At 38.5% G+C, this 27,500-nt stretch overlaps 1 protein-coding gene across 2 annotated transcripts in view; it reads right to left on the bottom strand.

The window, feature by feature from the left end:
• The window catches only part of LOC143026160 (uncharacterized), an 84,420-nt gene that overhangs the window by 20,902 nt on the left and 36,018 nt on the right, over positions 1–27,500 (bottom strand). For both annotated transcript variants that reach the window (XM_076186166.1, XM_076186167.1), the window contains exons 3-9: positions 26,585–26,750; positions 26,303–26,362; positions 24,823–25,013; positions 24,316–24,417; positions 21,944–22,022; positions 16,368–16,435; positions 15,925–16,035 (exon numbers count right to left, since the gene is read on the bottom strand). In XM_076186166.1, coding sequence (XP_076042281.1) covers positions 15,925–16,035; positions 16,368–16,435; positions 21,944–22,022; positions 24,316–24,417; positions 24,823–25,013; positions 26,303–26,362; positions 26,585–26,750 — 777 coding nt within the window. The remainder of the gene's footprint in view (positions 1–15,924; positions 16,036–16,367; positions 16,436–21,943; positions 22,023–24,315; positions 24,418–24,822; positions 25,014–26,302; positions 26,363–26,584; positions 26,751–27,500) is intronic.

Below are 27,500 nucleotides of genomic sequence, written 5' to 3'. Positions count from 1 at the left end.
TTGTACTTGGTGACCATATCGTTGCTGCATATTCCAATCTTGGTCTTATCAGGGTGATTAGGATTTTCCTCACCATTTCTTCATCCAGGTATGTAAATGCCACTTTGATTGTTCTTATTAAATTATAAGTTTCTCCAAAAATCTTATTTATATGTTTCTCAGGTGACATATTATTCATAACAATGACTCCCAGGTCCTTCTCATTTTCTACTTTTTTTATTCCTTCTTTTCCCAAATTATATGATCCTGTTATTCTGTTTTTGCTTTTTCCAAATTCCATTATACTACACTTTTTTGTATTGAACTCCATCTCCCACTTCCTACTCCATTCTTGTACTTTATTTAGATCTCTCTGTAGTGATTCACAATCTTCTTCAGTTTTCACTCTTTTCAGTAATTTTGCATCATCTGCAAAGAAGCTCATATAGCTTTCAATTCCTTCATCCATATCATTAATATATATAGCAAACATTATTGGGGCCAGAACTGTTCCCTGCGGGACACCGCTTATTACTTCATTCCATTTTGAGTGCTGATCTCTTATCACTACTCTCATTTTTCTTTCTTGCAAAAAGTCTTCCATCCAATTTAGCAATTTACCTTGTATTCCTCCTTCATATTCTAATTTCTTAAGCAACTTCTTATGTGGTACTTTGTCAAAAGCTTTTTTTAGGTCTAGAAATGCACAATCAGCCCATCCATCTCTTTCTTGTATTATATCTATTAGCCTTGAATAGAAACATATTAAATTGGTGACGCATGATCGTCCTTGTCTGAATCCAAATTGCCTTGGATTTAGTACGTTGTTTTTTTCCAAGTATTTTACCCATCTACTTTTGATAATTCTTTCACATATTTTTGCTATTGTACTTGTTAGAGAGACTGGTCTATAGTTGGTAGGTTCTTCTTTATTTCCTCCTTTATATATAGGTACTATATTTGCTTTTTTCCAATCTTCTGGAACTTTTCCTTCTTTTAAGGAACTGCTTATTATGCTATGTACTTTGTCTGCCAGTTCATTCCTGCATTCTTTCAGAATCCAGTTTGCTATTTCATCTGGCCCATGCGATTTTCTGACATCAAAATTACCCAAGTGTGTCAATATTTCATTCTTTGTTACTTCTATTTCTTCCATAGGGGGGACTTTTTCCTTCCACTCAATCTCTTCAGGTTGTATATTTTCCCTTGTAAACACTGATTTAAAATGTTTGTTCATAATTTCTGCCATTTCCATTTCCTCAGTGTATTCAACTCCTCCTTGTCTTAATTTCTCTAAGTCTTGTTTGTTTTTCAGTTTATTGTTTACAAATCTGTAGAATAGTTTTGGTTGATCTTTACACTTTTCTATAACATCTTTTTCATATTTTCTTTTTTCCTCTCTGCACTTTTGTACATATTCATTTCTATAACCAGTATATATTTTCCATTTTTCAGGTCTTCTGTCTTTTTTCCATCTGTCCAGGCTTTGTCTCTTTTGTCCTTTAACTCCCTACAACTTTTGTTGTACCAGCATTTTACATATTCTTTTTCTTGTTTTTGTCTTGGGACATACTTTTCCACTCCTTTTTTTGTAAATTTTTGTCAAAATATTCCATTTCTCTTCCACTGTTGTTTCTTCTTTGTATATTTCTTCCCAGTTTTCTTGTTGGAAGAATTCTCTTATTTTATCAAAGTTTGTTTTTTCATACATCATTCTTCCTTTTCTATATTGTTCATTTCTTTTCATATATTTTTCTTCATTAAGTTCCAGTTCAATCAATATGTGGTCACTTTTACCTATTGGTGTTTTATATTCAATCTTGTCCACTATTCTAGGTTCAGATGTAATTATTAAGTCTAGCCTCGATGGTTCTTCTTCATTTCTATACCTAGTGTTCTCTTGTATCCATTGTGTCATTGAATGGTCAGTAATCATCTCAAGTAGAGCATTTCCCCATGAGTCATCACCACTCTTTACTGTCATTTCTTCCCAGCAGATTTCTTTGCAATTAAAGTCGCCCATCATAACTATTCTTCCTCCGTCTTCCATTATTTTAGTTAATGCTATCTTTGTGTCCTCTAACATACTTTTATGTTCACTCTCCTCCCATGAGGCTGTTTTCGGAGGCACATAATTGATCACAAATTTTCTGCTCTTCTTATCTCGGTCTTCCACTTCTATCATAATCATCTCTACTGTATTCTTTCCATATATGACACCTTTCACGTTTATATCCTTCTTAGTCAGAAACATAACTCCACCCCCTTGTTTTTTCTCTCTGTTTCTAATCCAATAATTGTATGTATCATGTCCTACACTGTTGGGTGGTAGTGGGCCTTTTAATTTTGTTTCTACAATTCCCATTATGTCCGGTTCTTTTTCTTTCAAATAATCATTCAGTTCATTCAATCCTGTTATCAATCCATCTATATTTGTGTAAGACACTCTTAGTTTTCTGCCACTTCCATTGTATTCTCTGTTTCCCTTATGTTTTTCTTTAGTATGTCGAACTGCTTTATTTTCATGTTCACTACTCTCCAATAGAATCTCTCTTTCTCTGACTCCGTTCTTTCCTCGTTTTTTGCCTTAGCTTCAATTCTTTTCTGCTTTTCTGCCTCTCTTTCCTCCTTATTCATTTCTCTTTTTATCCATACCTTTTTATATTGATCATTTGTTGCTAGTTTCCCTGTCTTGGATAGAATTTTCTCTGCTGTTGTTTGTGACCTGAATTTAATCTTAATTGGTCTGGTCTTATCTGTACTATATTTTCCGAGTCTGAATTTTTCCTCAATTTCCTTTATAATTTCTGGTTCATCTTCCTGGACTAATTTTAATAAACTGCTTACTCTTTCATTTTCCTCCTTGATTCTTGCAGTTCTATCTGGGTTATGTTTCTCTTCCATTCCTAATATAATTATACATTTCTTTTTGTCAGCTAATTCTCTTACTATATTCTCCTTCTGTCTCATCACTTTAATAACTGAGTCTTCATTATGTTCTTTCAATTGCTGTTTGACTATGTCAGTGAATGAAACCTTATTCCCTTCTTGAGTTATTCTCCAATTTTTAGCTTCTGTAGCTAGTTTCTCTCTGTTTTCATTACTATTCTTCTTCAATTTCTCATTCTCCTCCTTTACATTTCCTAACTGTCTTTTTAGGTCCTCTATTTCTTCAGTTAAGTTTCTGTTAGCCTTCTCTAGTTGTTCCAACCTTTCAATTCTTTGAAAAATGGAGTCTACGTTACCTAACTTACGCTCCAAGTCCTCGATCACCTTATCAACTCTCTCCTCTAGTCTTATCAGTCGGGGGGGGGGGGGGTTGTGTCCCCCCCACCCTCTTTAAATCCCTGGAACATATTCTCGTCACTTTCTTCTGTATTGCTCCTCTCTATACTTCTAATCTTTACATTTTTATTAGACATTTGATCCTCGCTAAGTCTTTTGTTTACCTTCCGCTTGTCTGGCTGGTCAAAGTCTACTCCCTCCTCATTTCCTTCCATTTCCCTCAGTAATCCCTCCCCTTTTCCTCTTTCCCTACGTTCCCACTACTCCACGAGCAATTTCCCCCCCACCCTGCAAAAACACTAGGCACTTCTCTTTGCGTTGGGATCCACAGACTTCACTTTTCTTCAGAACGTCTTCTAAGCCGTCCATTCGTTGAAGTGTGTGTGTGTGTGTGTGTGTGTGTGTGTGTGTGTGTATTTACCTAGTTGTACCTAGTTGTATTTTACGGGAAGGGGAGCTATGCTCGTGGGGTCCCGTCTTCATATCTCATTTTATCTAAACTATTTTATAAATTCATGTATTGATTTTGCACACACACCACTTTCTCATCTAACTTGTTCCAACTGTCTATTGCTCTGTGAGGAAAGCTATTCTTTTTAAAATCTCTTCTATAGCTGTCTTTTTTTATTTTCTTTCCGTGTCCTCTTGTATTTCTGTCATCCCATTTTATCAGATTCTCTCTATCAGTAATTTCTATGCCTTTCATGATTCTGTAAATAGCTATCAAATCTCCTCTCTCTCTTCTTTGCTCTAGTGTCTGTAGTTTAAGTTTTTGTAGTCTCTCTTCATATGATAGTTTTGAGAGTGTTGGTGCCAGTTTTGTAATTGCTCTTTGTATTCTTTCAAGTTTTTTTATACATTTTTTTGTACTTGGTGACCATATCGTTGCTGCATATTCCAATCTTGGTCTTATCAGGGTGATTAGGATTTTCCTCACCATTTCTTCATCCAGGTATGTAAATGCCACTTTGATTGTTCTTATTAAATTATAAGTTTCTCCAAAAATCTTATTTATATGTTTCTCAGGTGACATATTATTCATAACAATGACTCCCAGGTCCTTCTCATTTTCACTTTTTTTATTCCTTCTTTCCCAAATTATATGATCCTGTTATTCTGTTTTTGCTTTTTCCAAATTCCATTATACTACACTTTTTTGTATTGAACTCCATCTCCCACTTCCTACTCCATTCTTGTACTTTATTTAGATCTCTCTGTAGTGATTCACAATCTTCTTCAGTTTTCACTCTTTTCAGTAATTTTGCATCATCTGCAAAGAAGCTCATATAGCTTTCAATTCCTTCATCCATATCATTAATATATATAGCAAACATTATTGGGGCCAGAACTGTTCCCTGCGGGACACCGCTTATTACTTCATTCCATTTTGAGTGCTGATCTCTTATCACTACTCTCATTTTTCTTTCTTGCAAAAAGTCTTCCATCCAATTTAGCAATTTACCTTGTATTCCTCCTTCATATTCTAATTTCTTAAGCAACTTCTTATGTGGTACTTTGTCAAAAGCTTTTTTTAGGTCTAGAAATGCACAATCAGCCCATCCATCTCTTTCTTGTATTATATCTATTAGCCTTGAATAGAAACATATTAAATTGGTGACGCATGATCGTCCTTGTCTGAATCCAAATTGCCTTGGATTTAGTACGTTGTTTTTTTCCAAGTATTTTACCCATCTACTTTTGATAATTCTTTCACATATTTTTGCTATTGTACTTGTTAGAGAGACTGGTCTATAGTTGGTAGGTTCTTCTTTATTTCCTCCTTTATATATAGGTACTATATTTGCTTTTTTCCAATCTTCTGGAACTTTTCCTTCTTTTAAGGAACTGCTTATTATGCTATGTACTTTGTCTGCCAGTTCATTCCTGCATTCTTTCAGAATCCAGTTTGCTATTTCATCTGGCCCATGCGATTTTCTGACATCAAAATTACCCAAGTGTGTCAATATTTCATTCTTTGTTACTTCTATTTCTTCCATAGGGGGGACTTTTTCCTTCCACTCAATCTCTTCAGGTTGTATATTTTCCCTTGTAAACACTGATTTAAAATGTTTGTTCATAATTTCTGCCATTTCCATTTCCTCAGTGTATTCAACTCCTCCTTGTCTTAATTTCTCTAAGTCTTGTTTGTTTTTCAGTTTATTGTTTACAAATCTGTAGAATAGTTTTGGTTGATCTTTACACTTTTCTATAACATCTTTTTCATATTTTCTTTTTTCCTCTCTGCACTTTTGTACATATTCATTTCTATAACCAGTATATATTTTCCATTTTTCAGGTCTTCTGTCTTTTTTCCATCTGTTCCAGGCTTTGTCTCTTTTGTCCTTTAACTCCCTACAACTTTTGTTGTACCAGCATTTTACATATTCTTTTTCTTGTTTTTGTCTTGGGACATACTTTTCCACTCCTTTTTTGTAAATTTTTGTCAAAATATTCCATTTCTCTTCCACTGTTGTTTCTTCTTTGTATATTTCTTCCCAGTTTTCTTGTTGGAAGAATTCTCTTATTTTATCAAAGTTTGTTTTTTCATACATCATTCTTCCTTTTCTATATTGTTCATTTCTTTTCATATATTTTTCTTCATTAAGTTCCAGTTCAATCAATATGTGGTCACTTTTACCTATTGGTGTTTTATATTCAATCTTGTCCACTATTCTAGGTTCAGATGTAATTATTAAGTCTAGCCTCGATGGTTCTTCTTCATTTCTATACCTAGTGTTCTCTTGTATCCATTGTGTCATTGAATGGTCAGTAATCATCTCAAGTAGAGCATTTCCCCATGAGTCATCACCACTCTTTACTGTCATTTCTTCCCAGCAGATTTCTTTGCAATTAAAGTCGCCCATCATAACTATTCTTCCTCCGTCTTCCATTATTTTAGTTAATGCTATCTTTGTGTCCTCTAACATACTTTTATGTTCACTCTCCTCCCATGAGGCTGTTTTCGGAGGCACATAATTGATCACAAATTTTCTGCTCTTCTTATCTCGGTCTTCCACTTCTATCATAATCATCTCTACTGTATTCTTTCCATATATGACACCTTTCACGTTTATATCCTTCTTAGTCAGGAACATAACTCCACCCCCTTGTTTTTTCTCTCTGTTTCTAATCCAATAATTGTATGTATCATGTCCTACACTGTTGGGTGGTAGTGGGCCTTTTAATTTTGTTTCTACAATTCCCATTATGTCCGGTTCTTTTTCTTTCAAATAATCATTCAGTTCATTCAATCCTGTTATCAATCCATCTATATTTGTGTAAGACACTCTTAGTTTTCTGCCACTTCCATTGTATTCTCTGTTTCCCTTATGTTTTTCTTTAGTATGTCGAACTGCTTTATTTTCATGTTCACTACTCTCCAATAGAATCTCTCTTTCTCTGACTCCGTTCTTTCCTCGTTTTTTGCCTTAGCTTCAATTCTTTTCTGCTTTTCTGCCTCTCTTTCCTCCTTATTCATTTCTCTTTTTATCCATACCTTTTTATATTGATCATTTGTTGCTAGTTTCCCTGTCTTGGATAGAATTTTCTCTGCTGTTGTTTGTGACCTGAATTTAATCTTAATTGGTCTGGTCTTATCTGTACTATATTTTCCGAGTCTGAATTTTTCCTCAATTTCCTTTATAATTTCTGGTTCATCTTCCTGGACTAATTTTAATAAACTGCTTACTCTTTCATTTTCCTCCTTGATTCTTGCAGTTCTATCTGGGTTATGTTTCTCTTCCATTCCTAATATAATTATACATTTCTTTTTGTCAGCTAATTCTCTTACTATATTCTCCTTCTGTCTCATCACTTTAATAACTGAGTCTTCATTATGTTCTTTCAATTGCTGTTTGACTATGTCAGTGAATGAAACCTTATTCCCTTCTTGAGTTATTCTCCAATTTTTAGCTTCTGTAGCTAGTTTCTCTCTGTTTTCATTACTATTCTTCTTCAATTTCTCATTCTCCTCCTTTACATTTCCTAACTGTCTTTTTAGGTCCTCTATTTCTTCAGTTAAGTTTCTGTTAGCCTTCTCTAGTTGTTCCAACCTTTCAATTCTTTGAAAAATGGAGTCTACGTTACCTAACTTACGCTCCAAGTCCTCGATCACCTTATCAACTCTCTCCTCTAGTCTTATCAGTCGGGGGGGGTTGTGTCCCCCCCACCCTCTTTAAATCCCTGGAACATATTCTCGTCACTTTCTTCTGTATTGCTCCTCTCTATACTTCTAATCTTTACATTTTTATTAGACATTTGATCCTCGCTAAGTCTTTTGTTTACCTTCCGCTTGTCTGGCTGGTCAAAGTCTACTCCCTCCTCATTTCCTTCCATTTCCCTCAGTAATCCCTCCCCTTTTCCTCTTTCCCTACGTTCCCACTACTCCACGAGCAATTTCCCCCCCACCCTGCAAAAACACTAGGCACTTCTCTTTGCGTTGGGATCCACAGACTTCACTTTTCTTCAGAACGTCTTCTAAGCCGTCCATTCGTTGAAGTGTGTGTGTGTGTGTGTGTGTGTGTGTGTGTGTGTGTATTTACCTAGTTGTACCTAGTTGTATTTTACGGGAAGGGGAGCTATGCTCGTGGGGTCCCGTCTTCATATCTCATTTTATCTAAACTATTTTTAAATTCATGTATTGATTTTGCACACACCACTTTCTCATCTAACTTGTTCCAACTGTCTATTGCTCTGTGAGGAAAGCTGTTCTTTTTAAAATCTCTTCTATAGCTGTCTTTTTTTATTTTCTTTCCGTGTCCTCTTGTATTTCTGTCATCCCATTTTATCAGATTCTCTCTATCAGTAATTTCTATGCCTTTCATGATTCTGTAAATAGCTATCAAATCTCCTCTCTCTCTTCTTTGCTCTAGTGTCTGTAGTTTAAGTTTTTGTAGTCTCTCTTCATATGATAGTTTTGAGAGTGTTGGTGCCAGTTTTGTAATTGCTCTTTGTATTCTTTCAAGTTTTTTTATACATTTTTTTGTACTTGGTGACCATATCGTTGCTGCATATTCCAATCTTGGTCTTATCAGGGTGATTAGGATTTTCCTCACCATTTCTTCATCCAGGTATGTAAATGCCACTTTGATTGTTCTTATTAAATTATAAGTTTCTCCAAAAATCTTATTTATATGTTTCTCAGGTGACATATTATTCATAACAATGACTCCCAGGTCCTTCTCATTTTCTACTTTTTTTATTCCTTCTTTTCCCAAATTATATGATCCTGTTATTCTGTTTTTGCTTTTTCCAAATTCCATTATACTACACTTTTTTGTATTGAACTCCATCTCCCACTTCCTACTCCATTCTTGTACTTTATTTAGATCTCTCTGTAGTGATTCACAATCTTCTTCAGTTTTCACTCTTTTCAGTAATTTTGCATCATCTGCAAAGAAGCTCATATAGCTTTCAATTCCTTCATCCATATCATTAATATATATAGCAAACATTATTGGGGCCAGAACTGTTCCCTGCGGGACACCGCTTATTACTTCATTCCATTTTGAGTGCTGATCTCTTATCACTACTCTCATTTTTCTTTCTTGCAAAAAGTCTTCCATCCAATTTAGCAATTTACCTTGTATTCCTCCTTCATATTCTAATTTCTTAAGCAACTTCTTATGTGGTACTTTGTCAAAAGCTTTTTTTAGGTCTAGAAATGCACAATCAGCCCATCCATCTCTTTCTTGTATTATATCTATTAGCCTTGAATAGAAACATATTAAATTGGTGACGCATGATCGTCCTTGTCTGAATCCAAATTGCCTTGGATTTAGTACGTTGTTTTTTTTCCAAGTATTTTACCCATCTACTTTTGATAATTCTTTCACATATTTTTGCTATTGTACTTGTTAGAGAGACTGGTCTATAGTTGGTAGGTTCTTCTTTATTTCCTCCTTTATATATAGGTACTATATTTGCTTTTTTCCAATCTTCTGGAACTTTTCCTTCTTTTAAGGAACTGCTTATTATGCTATGTACTTTGTCTGCCAGTTCATTCCTGCATTCTTTCAGAATCCAGTTTGCTATTTCATCTGGCCCATGCGATTTTCTGACATCAAAATTACCCAAGTGTGTCAATATTTCATTCTTTGTTACTTCTATTTCTTCCATAGGGGGACTTTTTCCTTCCACTCAATCTCTTCAGGTTGTATATTTTCCCTTGTAAACACTGATTTAAAATGTTTGTTCATAATTTCTGCCATTTCCATTTCCTCAGTGTATTCAACTCCTCCTTGTCTTAATTTCTCTAAGTCTTGTTTGTTTTTCAGTTTATTGTTTACAAATCTGTAGAATAGTTTTGGTTGATCTTTACACTTTTCTATAACATCTTTTTCATATTTTCTTTTTTCCTCTCTGCACTTTTGTACATATTCATTTCTATAACCAGTATATATTTTCCATTTTTCAGGTCTTCTGTCTTTTTTCCATCTGTTCCAGGCTTTGTCTCTTTTGTCCTTTAACTCCCTACAACTTTTGTTGTACCAGCATTTTACATATTCTTTTTCTTGTTTTTGTCTTGGGACATACTTTTCCACTCCTTTTTTGTAAATTTTTGTCAAAATATTCCATTTCTCTTCCACTGTTGTTTCTTCTTTGTATATTTCTTCCCAGTTTTCTTGTTGGAAGAATTCTCTTATTTTATCAAAGTTTGTTTTTTCATACATCATTCTTCCTTTTCTATATTGTTCATTTCTTTTCATATATTTTTCTTCATTAAGTTCCAGTTCAATCAATATGTGGTCACTTTTACCTATTGGTGTTTTATATTCAATCTTGTCCACTATTCTAGGTTCAGATGTAATTATTAAGTCTAGCCTCGATGGTTCTTCTTCATTTCTATACCTAGTGTTCTCTTGTATCCATTGTGTCATTGAATGGTCAGTAATCATCTCAAGTAGAGCATTTCCCCATGAGTCATCACCACTCTTTACTGTCATTTCTTCCCAGCAGATTTCTTTGCAATTAAAGTCGCCCATCATAACTATTCTTCCTCCGTCTTCCATTATTTTAGTTAATGCTATCTTTGTGTCCTCTAACATACTTTTATGTTCACTCTCCTCCCATGAGGCTGTTTTCGGAGGCACATAATTGATCACAAATTTTCTGCTCTTCTTATCTCGGTCTTCCACTTCTATCATAATCATCTCTACTGTATTCTTTCCATATATGACACCTTTCACGTTTATATCCTTCTTAGTCAGGAACATAACTCCACCCCCTTGTTTTTTCTCTCTGTTTCTAATCCAATAATTGTATGTATCATGTCCTACACTGTTGGGTGGTAGTGGGCCTTTTAATTTTGTTTCTACAATTCCCATTATGTCCGGTTCTTTTTCTTTCAAATAATCATTCAGTTCATTCAATCCTGTTATCAATCCATCTATATTTGTGTAAGACACTCTTAGTTTTCTGCCACTTCCATTGTATTCTCTGTTTCCCTTATGTTTTTCTTTAGTATGTCGAACTGCTTTATTTTCATGTTCACTACTCTCCAATAGAATCTCTCTTTCTCTGACTCCGTTCTTTCCTCGTTTTTTGCCTTAGCTTCAATTCTTTTCTGCTTTTCTGCCTCTCTTTCCTCCTTATTCATTTCTCTTTTTATCCATACCTTTTTATATTGATCATTTGTTGCTAGTTTCCCTGTCTTGGATAGAATTTTCTCTGCTGTTGTTTGTGACCTGAATTTAATCTTAATTGGTCTGGTCTTATCTGTACTATATTTTCCGAGTCTGAATTTTTCCTCAATTTCCTTTATAATTTCTGGTTCATCTTCCTGGACTAATTTTAATAAACTGCTTACTCTTTCATTTTCCTCCTTGATTCTTGCAGTTCTATCTGGGTTATGTTTCTCTTCCATTCCTAATATAATTATACATTTCTTTTTGTCAGCTAATTCTCTTACTATATTCTCCTTCTGTCTCATCACTTTAATAACTGAGTCTTCATTATGTTCTTTCAATTGCTGTTTGACTATGTCAGTGAATGAAACCTTATTCCCTTCTTGAGTTATTCTCCAATTTTTAGCTTCTGTAGCTAGTTTCTCTCTGTTTTCATTACTATTCTTCTTCAATTTCTCATTCTCCTCCTTTACATTTCCTAACTGTCTTTTTAGGTCCTCTATTTCTTCAGTTAAGTTTCTGTTAGCCTTCTCTAGTTGTTCCAACCTTTCAATTCTTTGAAAAATGGAGTCTACGTTACCTAACTTACGCTCCAAGTCCTCGATCACCTTATCAACTCTCTCCTCTAGTCTTATCAGTCGGGGGGGGGGTTGTGTCCCCCCCACCCTCTTTAAATCCCTGGAACATATTCTCGTCACTTTCTTCTGTATTGCTCCTCTCTATACTTCTAATCTTTACATTTTTATTAGACATTTGATCCTCGCTAAGTCTTTTGTTTACCTTCCGCTTGTCTGGCTGGTCAAAGTCTACTCCCTCCTCATTTCCTTCCATTTCCCTCAGTAATCCCTCCCCTTTTCCTCTTTCCCTACGTTCCCACTACTCCACGAGCAATTTCCCCCCCACCCTGCAAAAACACTAGGCACTTCTCTTTGCGTTGGGATCCACAGACTTCACTTTTCTTCAGAACGTCTTCTAAGCCGTCCATTCGTTGAAGTGTGTGTGTGTGTGTGTGTGTGTGTGTGTGTGTGTGTGTGTGTGTGTGTGTGTGTGTGTGTGTGTGTGTGTGTGTGTGTGTGTGTGTGTGTGTGTGTGTGTGTGTGTGTGTGTGTGTGTGTGTGTGTGTGTGTGTATGTGTGTACTTACACTTATGTGCACTTATATACATAAATATATGTATACATTTACATATACGTTTATATGTTAATGTGTGTTTGGACATACAGTACACCTTTGCATATGTTCTTATATACACATACATGCTCGCATATTCGTACGAATACTCATACACACACACACACACACACTGTGTGTGTGTGTGTGTGTGTGTGTGTGTGTGTGTGTGTTTGTGTGTGTGTGTGTGTGTGTGTGTGTGTGTGTGTGTGTGTGTGTGTGTGTGTGTGTGTGTGTGTGTGTGCGTGCGTGTGTGTGTGTGTGTGTGTGTGTGTGTGTGTGTGTGTGTGTGTGTGTGTGTGTGTGTGTGTGTGTGTGTGTGTGTGTGTGTGTGTACGTGCTTGCGCATGCGTATGTTTACATATCCATGTACATCTATTTCATCTTATGCATGAGCACCTACCCTCCCTTTAATCTTTCTTTTTTCACTTAATTCCGTTAGAAAATGACCTTCCCTCTTCGTACCCTCCTTTCCCCTCACCACCTCGTCCTACTCCTCCTCCTTCTACTTCTCCTCCTCCTCCTCCTCCTCCTCCTCCTCCTCTCCTCATCGTTTTCCCTCATCTTCCTCCCCCACCCCCCTTCCTCCCGTCCCCGCTTCTTCCCCGCAGGCAAACCTACGCAGTTGATGACGTCGTATTGTGCTCTCTTCTTAGTTTCCTACTCAACCTTATCCTTCGGTCACTGGAGTCCTTCTTCCTCCTCCTCCTCCTTCTCCTCCTCCTTCTCCTCCTCCTTCTCCTCCTCCTTCTCCTCCTCCTCCTCCTCCTCTTCTTCTTCTTCTTCTTCTTCTTCCTCCTCTTCCTCCCTTTTCTACACCCTCCTCTTCCTCCTCCTCCTTTTCTACATCATTATCCTCGTCTTCTATTTCCTTCTCCTCCTCGTCCATTTCCTCTGCTACCTCCCTCTTTTCCTACACCTTTTCTACCTCCTCCAACATCCCCCCACTTCTGCTTTCTCCTCTCCCTCTTCTTCCTCTTCTACATCCTCCTCCCCCTCCTTCCCTCATCTACTTCCTCCTCTTCCCCTCCTCCTCTTCTTCCTCTCCTACATCCTCCTCCTCGTCTTCTGCTCCTTTCACCTCCTCCTTCTCCTCCTCCTCTACCTAATCCTTTTCCTACACCTCTCCTACCTCCTCCTCCCCTCCTCTTTTTTAACTACTGTTCCAACTCTAAATACACCCTCTCCTTTTCCTTCTCCTCCTTTTCCTCCTCCTCCTCCTTCTTTTCCTTCCCTTTATCCTTCTGTTACTATTCCCCCACTTTCTTACTCCCCCACTTATCCCTCTGTCTGTGTCTCATAACCCCGACCCCCCCACCCCGTCCGCAACGCTCCCCCCCCCGCCCCTTACTTCCTCAGCACAGATCCTCAGCATCTCTATTCATAGCCTTCCCATTGTCCTGCTTGTAGTTCCCTACGCCACCCTCCTACACAGGAATCCATTCACCACAACCACCACCTTGCCTCTGATGTCTATCGTCAGAGAGGACCTCCTTCGTCGCCAACGTCTTTCTCTTTAAAGACGATCTTCCTCCGTCAGAAAGGTCTTTCTCCGCCAGGAAGGTCTTTCTCCTTCTGGGAAACCTTCCTCCGTCAGGAAAATACTCCTCGGCCAAAAAAGTCCTGTTCCATAAAAAAGGGCCTTCCTCTGTTTGGAAGGACCTCCGCCATCTGGAAGTTTCTGCTCCGCCTTCCTTATCCGGGAGGTGTGGTGATGCAGCGCTCAGGCAGTTCGCAAGAGGCATAGTGGATGTTGTTTTTTGAGTCCGTCCTTTTACATTTCTACTTCTTCGAGGAAAGTTTTCACTCAAAATAGGAAGAAGAAAAAAATCCCATGCTCCCTTCCATATCACTGGCATGGTGGAGTCATTTTCCTGTAGGCGTCGTGGGCAGAAAACGAGCGGAAGAGGGACTTAAGTAACAAATGACAGAAATCAGCTTCTGAAGTGCTCTACTAATCACACAAGTATTATTACAACATTGTTGAGGCAGTGAAAACAATTTGTAAACAAGAGTTCAACGGTCACGAGTTCAACGGTCACGAGATCAAATCTCGCCCAAGACTGAATAACAACGTCTGGGATTGAAGGGACCGGAAACGGGAGCGCACGTCCCTGACAGAGAAACATAAGATAAGCGACTTGAAGGGAAGAATTGCAGATACACGAGGCGCCCGAGGACTTGAATGCGATACGCAAGCGACATGTCCCGCAGGCAGACGGACACCCCCAAAGGAAAAGATCACAAGTGATGATGTCATTATCTTTGGAAGCGACGTTACCTCCAGCAGGCAAATTTACTTTGTTTCCTTCATTGTCTGATTTTGTATTTCGTATTCTCTCCCTCTTTCTCTATCCCTGTTTCTCTCTCTCTCTCTCTTTCTCTCTCTCTCTCTCTCTCTCTCTCTCTCTCTCTCTCTCTCTCTCTCTCTCTCTCTCTCTCTCTCTCTCTCTCTCTCTCTCTCTCTCTTTCTCTCTCTCTTTCTCTCTCTCCTATCTCTCTCTCTCTCTCTCTCTCTCTCTCTCTCTCTCTCCTATCTCTCTCCTATCTTTCTTTTCTTTCTCTCTCTCTCTCTCCTGTCTCTCTCTATCCCTATTTCTCTCTCTCTCTCTCTCTCTCTCTCTTTCTCTCTCTCTCTGTCTCTCTCTATCCCTATTTCTCTCTCTCTCTCTCTCTTTCTCTCTCTCTCTCTCTCTGTCTCTCTCTATCCCTATTTCTCTCTCTCTCTCTCTTTCCCTCTCTTTCTTTTATCCCCTAACGCACACATACGTACACACGCGCGCACCCACGCATTCAATGACAGATCTACTTCCAGTGAAGACAGAGACGAAAGTAAATGCACGACACAAGTCGGCTGAATCTGATACTATTTTTCTTCGTTACTCAAAATATATTGCTAGTCATTTTCAAACTTTAATGTCTCTCCTAAATACTTTCCTCCTTAAAACTCACCAATTTTCACCTCCATGACTCCATTCCTTCTGTGTGATATTGTCCCCAAGCATAGAAGTATTGGGCATGGACAAAAGACGGCTAGGTAGAGTATAAGTTTACATTTTTCCAGTACGAAGCGTATCGCACTAATATTCATATGAAATGCATTTTTAAAGTTGTCAAATCTATAACAACATAAAATTGAATATTCCACATTGTTTTTGATCATTTGTAAGCGCTGTGTCTGTTTTGACCAATTGGGAGTGGCTCTTGAAATATCTAAAATTTGTCAGTTCTCATGACGTCATGTCGACGCTTGATATCAGAGCCGTAATCAGTTTCCGGGATTGAATTCTAACAAGCTCGCACCTTTAATCTGCAGAATCCTCGTTTACTGATGATAATTCCTCCCGCGATAAGGTGCATGGTTTCTCCCATACTGAATTCCCATTTGTTATGGTATCGTACAAAACGCACAAGATGGCGTGTACGTTTTCTCCCATACAAAGTTCCTACTTTCTTTGATGCCATACAACATTCACAGATGGCGTTACACTACAATAGTTCCGCTCCACGCCAGTTGGACACATCTGTTGGCTCCGTATTGGGTATTGACACCTTATAATGATTGTTTACAATCGTCACCCCAATCACGCTAGGAAATAACTACGTGTTTGCATTGCTGCGTACAGAACTAATACTAAAAACAACTCGACACAGGTCACCTCTCCTTCAATACGAATATAGTGACGTACTTTTTTAATATAATTTCTCTGTTAAATACAAGACGATTCTATTCAGGTTAAGCGTGATTCTGGGTTAAAAAAATATATATATCTCTACAGATCAAAACCTTAATTTGAGCCCAAAGCTTCTCATTGGCTAAATAAAATCGTCTGGTATTAACCAGAATAGGTCACGGACCGCTCACCATGCTGATAAACTTCCTGAAGGCGGAAATCTCGAACTCGCCGAGGTCGTTCACGAAGCCCATGTCCTTGGCCACACATTCTTGCATCGAGTCGCGAAGTTTCCGGAACATCTGGAGGATAAGGTAAACAAATAAACATTAAAACAAACAAGTGAATAAGAAATAAATAGATAATTAAATAGATAAATAAGTATACGAATAAATTAATAAATAGATTATCAAATTAATAAATAAGCAAAAACGTAGAGTGAATAGATTAATAGATAAGTATATATATATATATATATATATATATATATATATATATACATATATATATATATATATATATATATATATATATATATATATATATATATATATATATATATATATATATATATATATATATATAATTAAATAAATATGAGGGAATGAAAAACTTTACACTTTGGGCCCCTTACCATCTGCATGAGCAGCACCTGGAAGAGACTGCGCGGAGTTCCCAGCACCTCTTGCACCTGCATCTCTCCTGGACAGGAATAGAAAGAAAACGGGGGGGATGGAAATACATGATTGTGCAAATACGTGTGACAATTTTTTCAGATTTTTATAAAGATAGCAAACGAATAGATTGGTGAATAGATAGATACATAAATAAAGAAATAAAAGATTTGCAACAGCTAATAGATATAAGAATAAGTAAACAATTAATAAAGAAATAAAGAGAATAGATACACAAATAAATGGATAACTGAACAGATAACTAGATGGAAAATAGACTGATGATATTCACAAATGAATATACACAATGAATGAAGGGACAAATGAACGAATAAGATATATCGAGAAAATGGTGTAGATTAGCCCATAAGAAAAGTCATTATGTTGATTACATGTAAACGGTCGCACGCCTTTCTTTTCAACTTTTAATCAAGATCAGTTCTAACCCTTCCGCTTATTAACCGAGAAGATAAATGCGCTACCCATACGAAGGAAGTTACTGCAACGGCTGGGGAGGATGAGGAGCTTACGCCAGGAGACGCTGAGTAGCTGCGGCCGAAGCCGTCACCTTTGCCCTATTATATACGTTTTCGGGATTGTTGGTAGGGGGCAGGTAACAGTCACTGCTGGGAATCGGAGAGGAGTATGGGATTCGAACTCACAACTAAGCGAATGTGAGACTAGCACGCTTCCGATGACGCCACCAATGCACACTGGAAGATAATGCCCTAGTCACTCTCCTCCTAGGTGATGTTAGAGATAGGATTGAAGAGTGTCTAGTAGGGGAAGGTAAGGACCCAGTAGTTTGCTTAAGTGCCGGAGGAAATGATATAGGTAAGTTAGGGAGTGAGGAATTATTTGCGCGGTACCGAGATGCGCTAGACAAGATCAGAAATAGGGGAGGTGTTCCTGTAGTATGTGGAATCCTTCCGAGGCGTAGAGTTGGAGGCATGTGGCATTCCAGGGCTATTGCAATGAATTGCAGGCTGGCAAAACATTGTAAGGCTAATGGATGGGCATTTGTCGACAACTGGGACCGCTTTTATGGTAAGAATCACCTATACACAAGGGACGGAGTGCACTTGTCTCCCAAAGGATTTCGGCTCCTTGCTGAATCCCTTGAGCGAGAAGTAGGCATCCTACAGGGTTTTTTCGGGTAGATTATGTGGGAGTAGGGGGGGAAGTATCGGAATATAGTTTAGGCAATAGAAACAACTTAGACGACTGTACAAAAAATCACCAAAGCAGGTGGAGGGAAGATAAACTTAAAGTTTACTATACAAATAGTAGGAGCATAATTAACAAAATTGATTTGCTGCGAGGTAAAGCATGCGTAGAAAATTTCGATATTATAGCCATTACTGAATCCTGGATCAACATGGCTGATAAACATTTCCTTCCGGAAATCGAAATAGAAGGATATAAGTTTTTTCATAAGGATAGGGTCGGCAGGAATGGGGGAGGTGTAGCACTTTTCGTTAAAAATACATTAAACTGTATTATCAACAATTCGATTAAGGAAGAGGACTGTACGGAATCTATTTGGGTAGAGATTATAGGCAAGAATAAGAAAGTTATTATTGGCGTCTTGTATAGACCTCCTAACCTTAGCATTGAGCAGACTGATTCCCTAATTCATGAAATTCACAGAGCGTCCCAGTACAAAAACGTTGTAATCATGGCAGATTTTAACTATAGAAACATTGACTGGGAAACTTTAATAGGAGATCATGAAGCGAAGAAATTCCTAGATGTGGTGCAGGATAATTTCCTAAAACAAATGATTACCGATCCTACGAGGGGACAAAATACCCTGGACTTAATTCTAACAAATAATGAGCACCAAATTAGCAGCGTAATAGTGGGCGATAGTCTAGGCTTTAGCGATCATCAAGAAATAAGATTTAATATTATTTGGGAAAAAATAAAAAGTACAAATAACGTTCAAGTACCAGACTTCAGGAAAGCAAACTTTGACAATATAAAAACCTATTTGAAATTGAATACGAAAAACAATCCGGACGTTTCAAACATTCTTGATTCTCGTTGCGGGGCTGATAGTCAGAAGTGGGTCAAGGAGGGTAATACGCATACCTTAGGTCAGGTCTGGGTCAAGGAGGGAAATACGCGTACCTTAGGTCAGGTCTGGGTCACAGAGAGTAATACGCATACCTTAGGTCAGGTCGATTCGGGGCGAGGGCCCAAAAATCAGGTCAGTACTTTAGATGAAATGTATAACAATCTAACTGATCTAATCATTAATGCACAAAACACATTTATCCCCCTAAAGTCAATACGGAAAAATAGTAATACTCCCAAATGGATGACGGACAGATTGAAACATGAGATCAAAATGAAAAGAGGACTTTACGTAAAAATAAAAAACGGGGAATCACACCTTAGATCAAGATATAACGAAATGGCAAAGCTGGTTAAAAGGAATACACGTTCAGCGAAACGTAATTATGAAATCAAGGTTGCCAGTCAAACAAAATCCAACCCAAAGGGTTTCTTTCACCTCTATAGAACAAAAAATAAAGAAAGAATAGGACCAATTAAAAACGATGAAAATGTCATGATAGAATCGGAAGAAAAAATGAGTGAGGAGTTTAACAATTATTTTCTATCGGTGTTTACTAATGAGAGGTTAGATAAAGTACCTGACTGCGATCCGATTTTCAGAGGGGATGAAGAAAATAGCCTAACTAATATCAGCATTAGTAAAGAAGAAGTTATCAAGCAGATTGACAGACTTAAAGCTACAAAATCTCCGGGTCCGGACGAAATTTTTCCAAGAATGCTTAAAGAGTGTAAATTTGAAATCTGCGACCAGTTAACTGAAATATTCAATAAATCGGTAGACACTGGTTCTGTTCCAACTGCTTGGAGGCAGGCAAACGTTGTTCCTGTTTTTAAGAAGGGAGATAGATCGACCATATGCAACTACAGGCCAATCAGTTTGACATCGGTTATAGGAAAAATGCTTGAATCAATAATAGTAAATAGACTCAGAGAACACATTGAAGGGCATAATTTAATTCGTGATTCACAGCATGGTTTCTCCAAAGGTAAGTCATGAGTGACTAATCTTCTATCCTTTTACACTAAGGTATATAAGGCGTCAGACAACAATGAAAATTACGATGTTATTTACCTTGACTTTAGCAAAGCGTTCGACAAAGTGCCACACCAGAGACTACTAAATAAAATCAAAGTCCATGGCATAGGAGGAAAAGTGTTAGAATGGATTAGAGCTTGGATTTGTAACAGAAAACAGCGGGTCACCATAAATGGAATAAAATCTAGGTGGGGCAATGTTACTAGCGGGGTCCCCCAGGGCTCGGTTTTGGGTCCCTTGTTGTTCATTATGTATATAAACGACTTAGACGATGGGTTAAATAGTGATGTTAGTAAGTTTGCGGACGACACTAAAATAGGACGCCTAATTAGGTCAGGAGAAGACGCCCAGATTCTGCAGGATGATCTTAATAAACTGTTAACATGGTCGGTGAAATGGCAAATGAACTTCAATATCTCTAAGTGTAGCGTGTTAAACGTAGGGCTACACAACCCCGAAAATAGATACAACTTAGATAACACGTTTTTAGAAAAATCTGAGTGCGAGAGGGACTTGGGAGTTCTGGTGAGTCCGGACCTTAAAACCAGGAAGCAGTGCACTAGCGCCAGAAATAAAGCAAACAGAGCATTAGGTTTCATTGCTAGGACGGTAACGAATACAGTAGAAGGGCAGAGGTAATTATTAAACTCTATCTAGCGATAGTTAGACCCATCCTTGACTATGCGGTACAGTTTTGGTCTCCGTCCTACAGAATGGACATAAATTCACTAGAATCAGTACAGAGAAGAATGACCAAAATGATACAAGGACTCGGAAATTTGCCTTACGAAGAGAGGCTTAGGCACCTAAACTTACACTCTCTGGAAAGACGCAGAGTGCGGGGTGATCTAATAGAAGTGTTCAAGTGGATCAAAGGCTATAACAAGGGTGATGCAAACAAGGTCATCATATTAAAACAACAGGGCAGGACTCGCAGTAATGGGTATAAACTGGACAAATTTAGATTTAAGAAGGAAATAGGCAAGAATTGGTTTACAAATAGGGTGGTCGATGAATGGAATAAACTTAGTAACCACGTAGTAAGCGCTGAAACTATCAGTTGTTTTAAAAAACGATTAGACAACTTTATGGATGGGGATGACAGGTGGTGATGGATACGGAGCTGCCTAGTGTAGGCCTTATGGTCTTTTGCAGTCTCCTTTATTTCTTATGTTCTTATGTTCTTATGTTCTCCTCCAGACACGTCTTCTCATTCTCCTCCTGCGGGCGCAATTGGCCGACTTCGACCCGAGACCTCAGAGGGAAGAGGGGCCTTGGGCGGTGCCCTTCGATAGCGATAGCGGAGACGCCAAAGGAGTCTTCCATGGCCTCCGGAGCCTTCAGGCGAAAGCTTCCGCCTTCGTCTCTCTTTTCTTGTGGCTTCGCGCTCTCGACGTGGGCCCCCGGGCAGGGAGGGGGAAAGAATGAAGGAATGGAACGTCTCCAAGTAGCAAAAGGGAAATATATATATATATATTTTTTTTTTAACTTACGCCATAATTGTTCCGTCATTTATTTGCAGGTGTTCATTCACTCGTGATTTATGGACTGCAAGTTTGGTTGACTTGTTTTCCTTTTATTTCGTTTCTACATTCTTCCCTTTTTATCTGCATCTTTGTTCATCATATTTATCTCTTATTTAGTTAGTTATTTTCTATCTATTCATATATGTATCGATTTATTTATCTACTTATTTATTTATTCATCTATTGATTTCATTTTATTTACTTCCTTGGTGAAGGGGAAAAAGCCCTTGTTAAATCGATTTTTTTTTTTTTTTTTTTTTTTTTTTTTTTTTTTTTTTTTTTGTGAAGAAGGAAACCGGAACTCTCCCGGTGCCATGATTCAGACTCATGTTTTGAACTGATCCACCTGTTCGTGGAGGATTAACAATTCTATTCAGTGTTGAAATGATCCTCAGGAAGATGAAGAAACAGAGTCACATAAGTATGGGAGACACAAGAAGAAAACATTTGAGAACCTCTGGATTTGTAAACAACACCCTAAGGCCCACCACCTTCTTAGTGTTACTTCTTAGACTCATAGGGAACGTGTGATTGGCGCACAGTGGGATGTCACAACCGAGAACCGACCTGAAGGGGTCTTGCACAATCTAGACTGCTTCAGGCTGGAGTCTATCCCTTCAGCTGCATGAAGACGCCTGTTCTTAACCAATAGAAAGGCTCGAATTGTATCACTCTGTTAAAGAGATTAATCAACATATGGATTGACTGAATGCAATGCATCTCAATTTTTTTTCCCATCCGACCTTGATATGGACCAAAAGATCTGGCCTCATTGTTTATAGAGTATAAAGGAATTTAAGGGGAAAACTACCCAAGAAGATACCTTTCAGTTCTTTAAAAAAAGAGAAAAAGAATAAGAAAGGAGAGGGGGAAGAAGAAGAAAAAAATTCACCTGTACTAGTACGCAGAACATCAGGCTGGAATTGGGGCACAGGCTCTCCCGGATGCATCAGTCTTCTGGCCTGCCGGAACTGCCGGAACAAAAAAGTTCTTATTATTAGAAATAGAAACACATACATACATACATACATATACCAAGGCTTTTTCCCCCTTACTAGGGAGGTAGCCAAAAAGGAAAAGGCATAAAATCATTCCCACCCATTCCATCCCTGAATACACTCCACATCCCTCCACCCTCCCTCCCATCTTAGCACCTCCTAGATGACGGGTCATCCCTGCACCCTATCCACTGCCCTGGGTCAGAAGCAGTGTCGCAAGACACAGCACATCCACAGCAAGGCTGCTTCATTAAATCGGCGACCCCCCCTCTCCGTCCCCCCATATAAAGGAGAGGACGGGGAGAAATCCCTTCGGGCTGCGTCAAAATTTTGCTCACACACACTACCTCACCCCCATCCCCCCGTCCATTCCACCTCATGCATCACAACATCTTCCATATACAACCATTCTCCATTCACCCCTGTCTTCTATCCTCTCCCGTCCTTCCTCAACAGACATTCCCCTCATCCCCAAAGCCCCCTTCACCCCATTCATCCATCTCATCCTAGGACGTCCCCTCATGTTCACTCCCTCCACATCTGCCTTCCATACCTCCTTTACTAGTCTTTCTTCACTCATTCTTTCCATGTGTCCAAACCATCCTAATATTCTTTCATCAACCCTATCTCCCAACTCCCTTTCCACCCCTGTTCTCCTCCTCACCTCCTCATTTCTCACTCTATCTAGCCTAGTAACCCCCATCATACTTCTCAGACACTTCATCTCAAACACATTCAAGCTCCTCTCTTCCTCTCTTATGTTCCATGTTTCTGCTCCATACAGTGCTGTTGGCACAATCACTCCTTCATACAGTCTCCTTTTAGCATCCATTCCCAAATTTCTATTCCTCATTACACTTTTTAATCCACCAAGGCATTTACTTGCTTCTCTCAATCTACATTCTACCTCCACCTTTACTCCACCTTTTCCTGCCACATTTGCACCCAAGTATCTAAAACTATCCACTTCCTCCAGTCGCTCTCCCTTAATGCTCACTTCCAGATTACTGCCACTTTCACCCCTTGTACATCTCATCACCTTACTTTTACCCACATTTATCTTCAGCTTTCTTCTATCCCACACTCTCCCGAACTCTGTCACCAACTTCCTCAATCCCTCCTCCGATCCTGCCACAAGCGCAGTGTCGTCCGCAAACAACAGCTGGCTCACCTCCCACTTTTCTCCATTTCTTTAACCATCTCCAATCCCTGACCCACTACCCTTGCATTTACCTCTCGCACTACCCCATCCATGTATAAGTTGAACAGCCGCGGTGACATAACGCATCCTTGACGAAGTCCAACCTTTACCTCAAACCACTCACTCTCTCCACAAGAGGAAAAAAAAAAGTCTTCCTTCTTTGGCAATGAATCCACAGAAAATATGTATGCGTTGACACTTTTCCTATTTTCCATCTCCCTCCATCCCTCTCTCCCTCACTCCTTTCTCCTTCCACCCTCCCTCCTTCCCCGTTTCCCTCTCCACCTCCCTTCTTCCATCTTCCCCTTCTTTACTTTTCTCCCCTCCTCGTCTTGACATAAGAACACCATCAGATATATCTATTTTCAGCAAACTTCGTAAAATCCTTTCGGATTATGAAATCCGAGAGGTGCAAAAACAATATTACGAAATTCATCTGTACTGATATGACGCCCCCTCCCAGTCTTCCTTTAAGATTAATAAAACCGTTTGATTTTAGCCAGGATAAGTTATGTAAAAGGATTATTATTAACCCCTTCAATCATCCAAATTTTGAGTAAATGATATACTGTATATTGACCTTTTCCATGATTTGAATAGATAAATGTATAAAAAATCAATAAATTGATCAATAAGAATATGTAAATAGATTGATACACAAACAAATAAGTCTATGAATAGCTGAATATATAATAGACAAAAATATAGCTAAACATAATAATATATAGATTAACTGATTACTAAATAATCTGATAGATAGATAAGAAACAGATAAGAATATAACTTAATGTTCTGCATCAGGCCGCGTTATAGACCGATATTTTTTGTTAGTATAATTTGCTACTGAAATCTATTGTAATAATGATCATTATAATGATTAACACCAACAATAACATTAACACCAATACCACAATAGCACAAACAACAACGTCAACATCAACACCACCTACAACACCACCACCAACATCAGTACCACCACAAACAAGAACACCAGCATTAATAACAATATTGACAGTGGTAGCAGCATCAACCACGCTCCACCCATCACCACTTATACCATCTCACCTGGGGGGTCTGTGGCGGCGAAAAGGTCTCGACCAGGTTATCGTTGAGCATATCCGAGATGAATTCGAACTCCTCGATGCCCTCGAGTCCACCGAGATCAAACTGGAAAAAGAGAAACACAAGATTTTTTTTTTTTTTTTAGCTTTGTGCAGTGGTACTATCGTAAGCACTCCTCTATTCCTTTGACATCACCAATGTTGAACTGGGATCACCAGAACACTGTAAGAACAAATACCACTATATATTGTATAAACTTACACCCGGTCTCCACTTTCTCTCATCCCCACTGAGGTGCATCCCTGTAGACTGGCATTCGGACCCTGGATCGAACACAGAATCACTACCCACCTTCACCCACACCAAAATACACTTCCTCTCAATACAGTTGCAAACCAGTCAAAATCACGCATAGTAACCACCGTACCAATGTCTCCGAGACATAGCAACATTATCTCCGTGACACCGCAACATTGTCTCGGAGACAACGGACTTCGAGGGTCACCTTACCTCTGGTAACTGTGTGGTGACCAGAGTCTCCTTTTCAGTCTCGAGGTCCTCGGCCGTCTCCTCCTCCTCCAGTGGAAGCTCCTCCTCTTCCATCTCCTTCTCTTCCTCCTGCTTGGGTTTGTATGTCGTCTCGGCCAAGACGACGACTGTCGACGCTGTCTCGGCCGCCTGTCTTCGCCTTCGTCTTCGGACTTGTAAGAAAGGGCAAGTGCTTTCACTAAGACGGAATGGATAACAAAAAGTGGAAGACGAGGAGGAAGAAGAAGAAGAAGGATATGAAGAAGAAGAAGAAGAAGAAGAAGAAGAAGAAGAATAAGAAGAAGAAGAAGAAGAAGAAGAAGAAGAAGAAGAAGAAGAAGAAGAAGAAGAAGAAGAAGAAGAAGACGAAGAAGAAGAAGAAGAAGAAGAAGAAGAAGAAGAAGAAGAAGAAGAAGAAGAAGAAGAAGAAGAAGAAGAAGAAGAAGAAGAGGAGGAGGAAGAAGGAGATGAAGAAGGTGAAAAAAGAAGAAAAAGAAGATGAGGAAGAAATAAAAGAAACATAAAAAAGAGATGAACAAGAAAAAGAAAAGGAGAGACAAAGAAAAAAAAAAGAGAAAAGAAGAAGAAAATAACATTAAAGCAGATCAAACATTAGGAAGGAGAAAGTAATCCCATCAAGAATATGAAGCAGGTTGGACAAAAATCAGTAGCTTCAAACACAAGGAAACAAATAGGAGGCAAATAATACGACAAAGTTGAAAAACGAAATGGAATATTAAAAATGTAATATGGAATATAAGATGAGATGAGAAACTGTCAAAATTTCTATTTCTATTCTTTGGTGAATCTTATTTTTATTAGATTGAGCTAGAATTAGATTATTGTTAACTGAATTAAATTGATTTAAGTTGAATTACATAGATTCAAATCAAATAAATTCAAATCAAATCAAACTATTTACAAAATTTATAAAAATTAAATCGAATTAATTCAAATAAAATTAGATTAAACTAAATATTAAAAAAGCAAAAAAAAATACGACTGAATAGATAAGATTAACTTAGATTAAATGGCTGTTATTCCAAAAACCGTTTGACATATCAACATTATTTTCCCCAGAAAATGAATAAGATGTTTCTGTCGTATTTATAGTCGACACGAGTGACAAAAATTATTCATAATATAGGAAGTATTCATACCTATGATTTCCCAAATTATCATTTATCATTATTGTATAAATAATAAAACCGGGAAAAACATGAGGGAGAAAGAAAAAAATTAAGAAATTTTAAGACAGAGAAATAGAGACCAGAAACTGAACTATTTTTCAACGGTGATATATCTTAGGATGAAATAAATTGCCTGGGGTCAGCCAAAATGGATACCTCCCCAAGAAAAGCGTCACAAGTTGAGAAGTAGATGCCAGAGAGAAAGAGAGAGAGAATGAGAGACAGAGAGAGAGAGAGAGAGAGAGAGAGAGAGAGAGAGATTTGGTACATACTTGTTGGTTCGTGAAGCTCCTCTTCCTGCATGGCCATGGGCTCAATAGTTTCTCGGTCAACTAGCCAAAAAAAAAAAATTGAATAGAACAAAACAGAATAGAATCATATAGAATAGGTAAGCAAATAAATGAATAGATCAAATAAAATAAGAAATAAAATAAAATAAGATGATTATTGGAATGTATTCTTCCTAAATAGGGTGAACGGAAATTGAAAAAGAAGAAGAAGAAGAAAAGGAAAACGTTAGAAGTGACAGTCAGGATTGGCGAGGCACTACGTACCCCAAAGATCGTGCATATGAAGGTCTTCTCCCTCTTGCTCTTCCTTGAGGCCTTCGAGGATGAGGCTCCGGACCTCTTGGCAGGGCATTTCCTTCTTGAAGGCCGCGGCCTTCTTGACAGAGGCCTTCACGCACACTTGGACGGAAGACAGCAACTTCTTTTTCATCTGGAAGAATCAGAGGCAAGATCTCCCGAGTAGTCGTTTATCTTGAGGGCACATTGATGATTTTGTTACGATAAGTCTAGTGGGCCCTACATGATCATTATTATTGCGCAATATTCTGTATTGTGCAATATCATTGACGGTGTAGGGATGGTAATGAAGAATGGCACAGTATGTAGAAGACACCAAATGAACAGGCCAAAGACGTGTTCCTCTTCATTACCACCCCTACACCGTCAACAATATTGTACAATAGGGAATATTGCGCAAGATGGCGGGAGTACTCAAAGGTGGGAGTACTTAGAAGTGGGAGTTTGCGTAGGGAGGGATGAATGTTTACACTGTGGGAGGGTTATTCAAGTGATGTGTGAGTACTTAGGGCTGTTAATACGGGTGAGGTTAGTATTTTGCCAGCAACAACCAGCGCTTCTGTCCTAGGAGACAATATCCCATCGAAGAGATAGAGCCATCGAGATGATAAACGAGAGACTTAAAGCAGGTAGTGGAACGGAGGAATAGTAAAAGTTTAAAGTGTTATTACTTTTTTTCTTAATGATGGTTAGTCTCCAAACATAGAAAATGCTTAGTGACTCTGGTCCATAGGGGCGCCGCTAAAGTCCGTAAAACATCGATAAGCAGTCGATACCCGATACGGGGCTACATATGAAGACGTGGGAGAATTGCTTATAGGAGGGATGAGTCCTTGGTATTGTTGGTGCGCAAGTGGCAGCTGTGAGCTCCTCAAGTAGCAGT

The sequence above is a fragment of the Oratosquilla oratoria genome, chromosome 6 (assembly GCF_046742065.1).
Source record: "Oratosquilla oratoria isolate Oo_2021 chromosome 6, ASM4674206v1, whole genome shotgun sequence".
NCBI lineage: Eukaryota > Metazoa > Arthropoda > Malacostraca > Stomatopoda > Squillidae > Oratosquilla > Oratosquilla oratoria.
The sequence above is the reverse complement of the archived record's forward strand: the minus strand, read 5'-3'. Positions and strand labels throughout refer to the sequence as shown.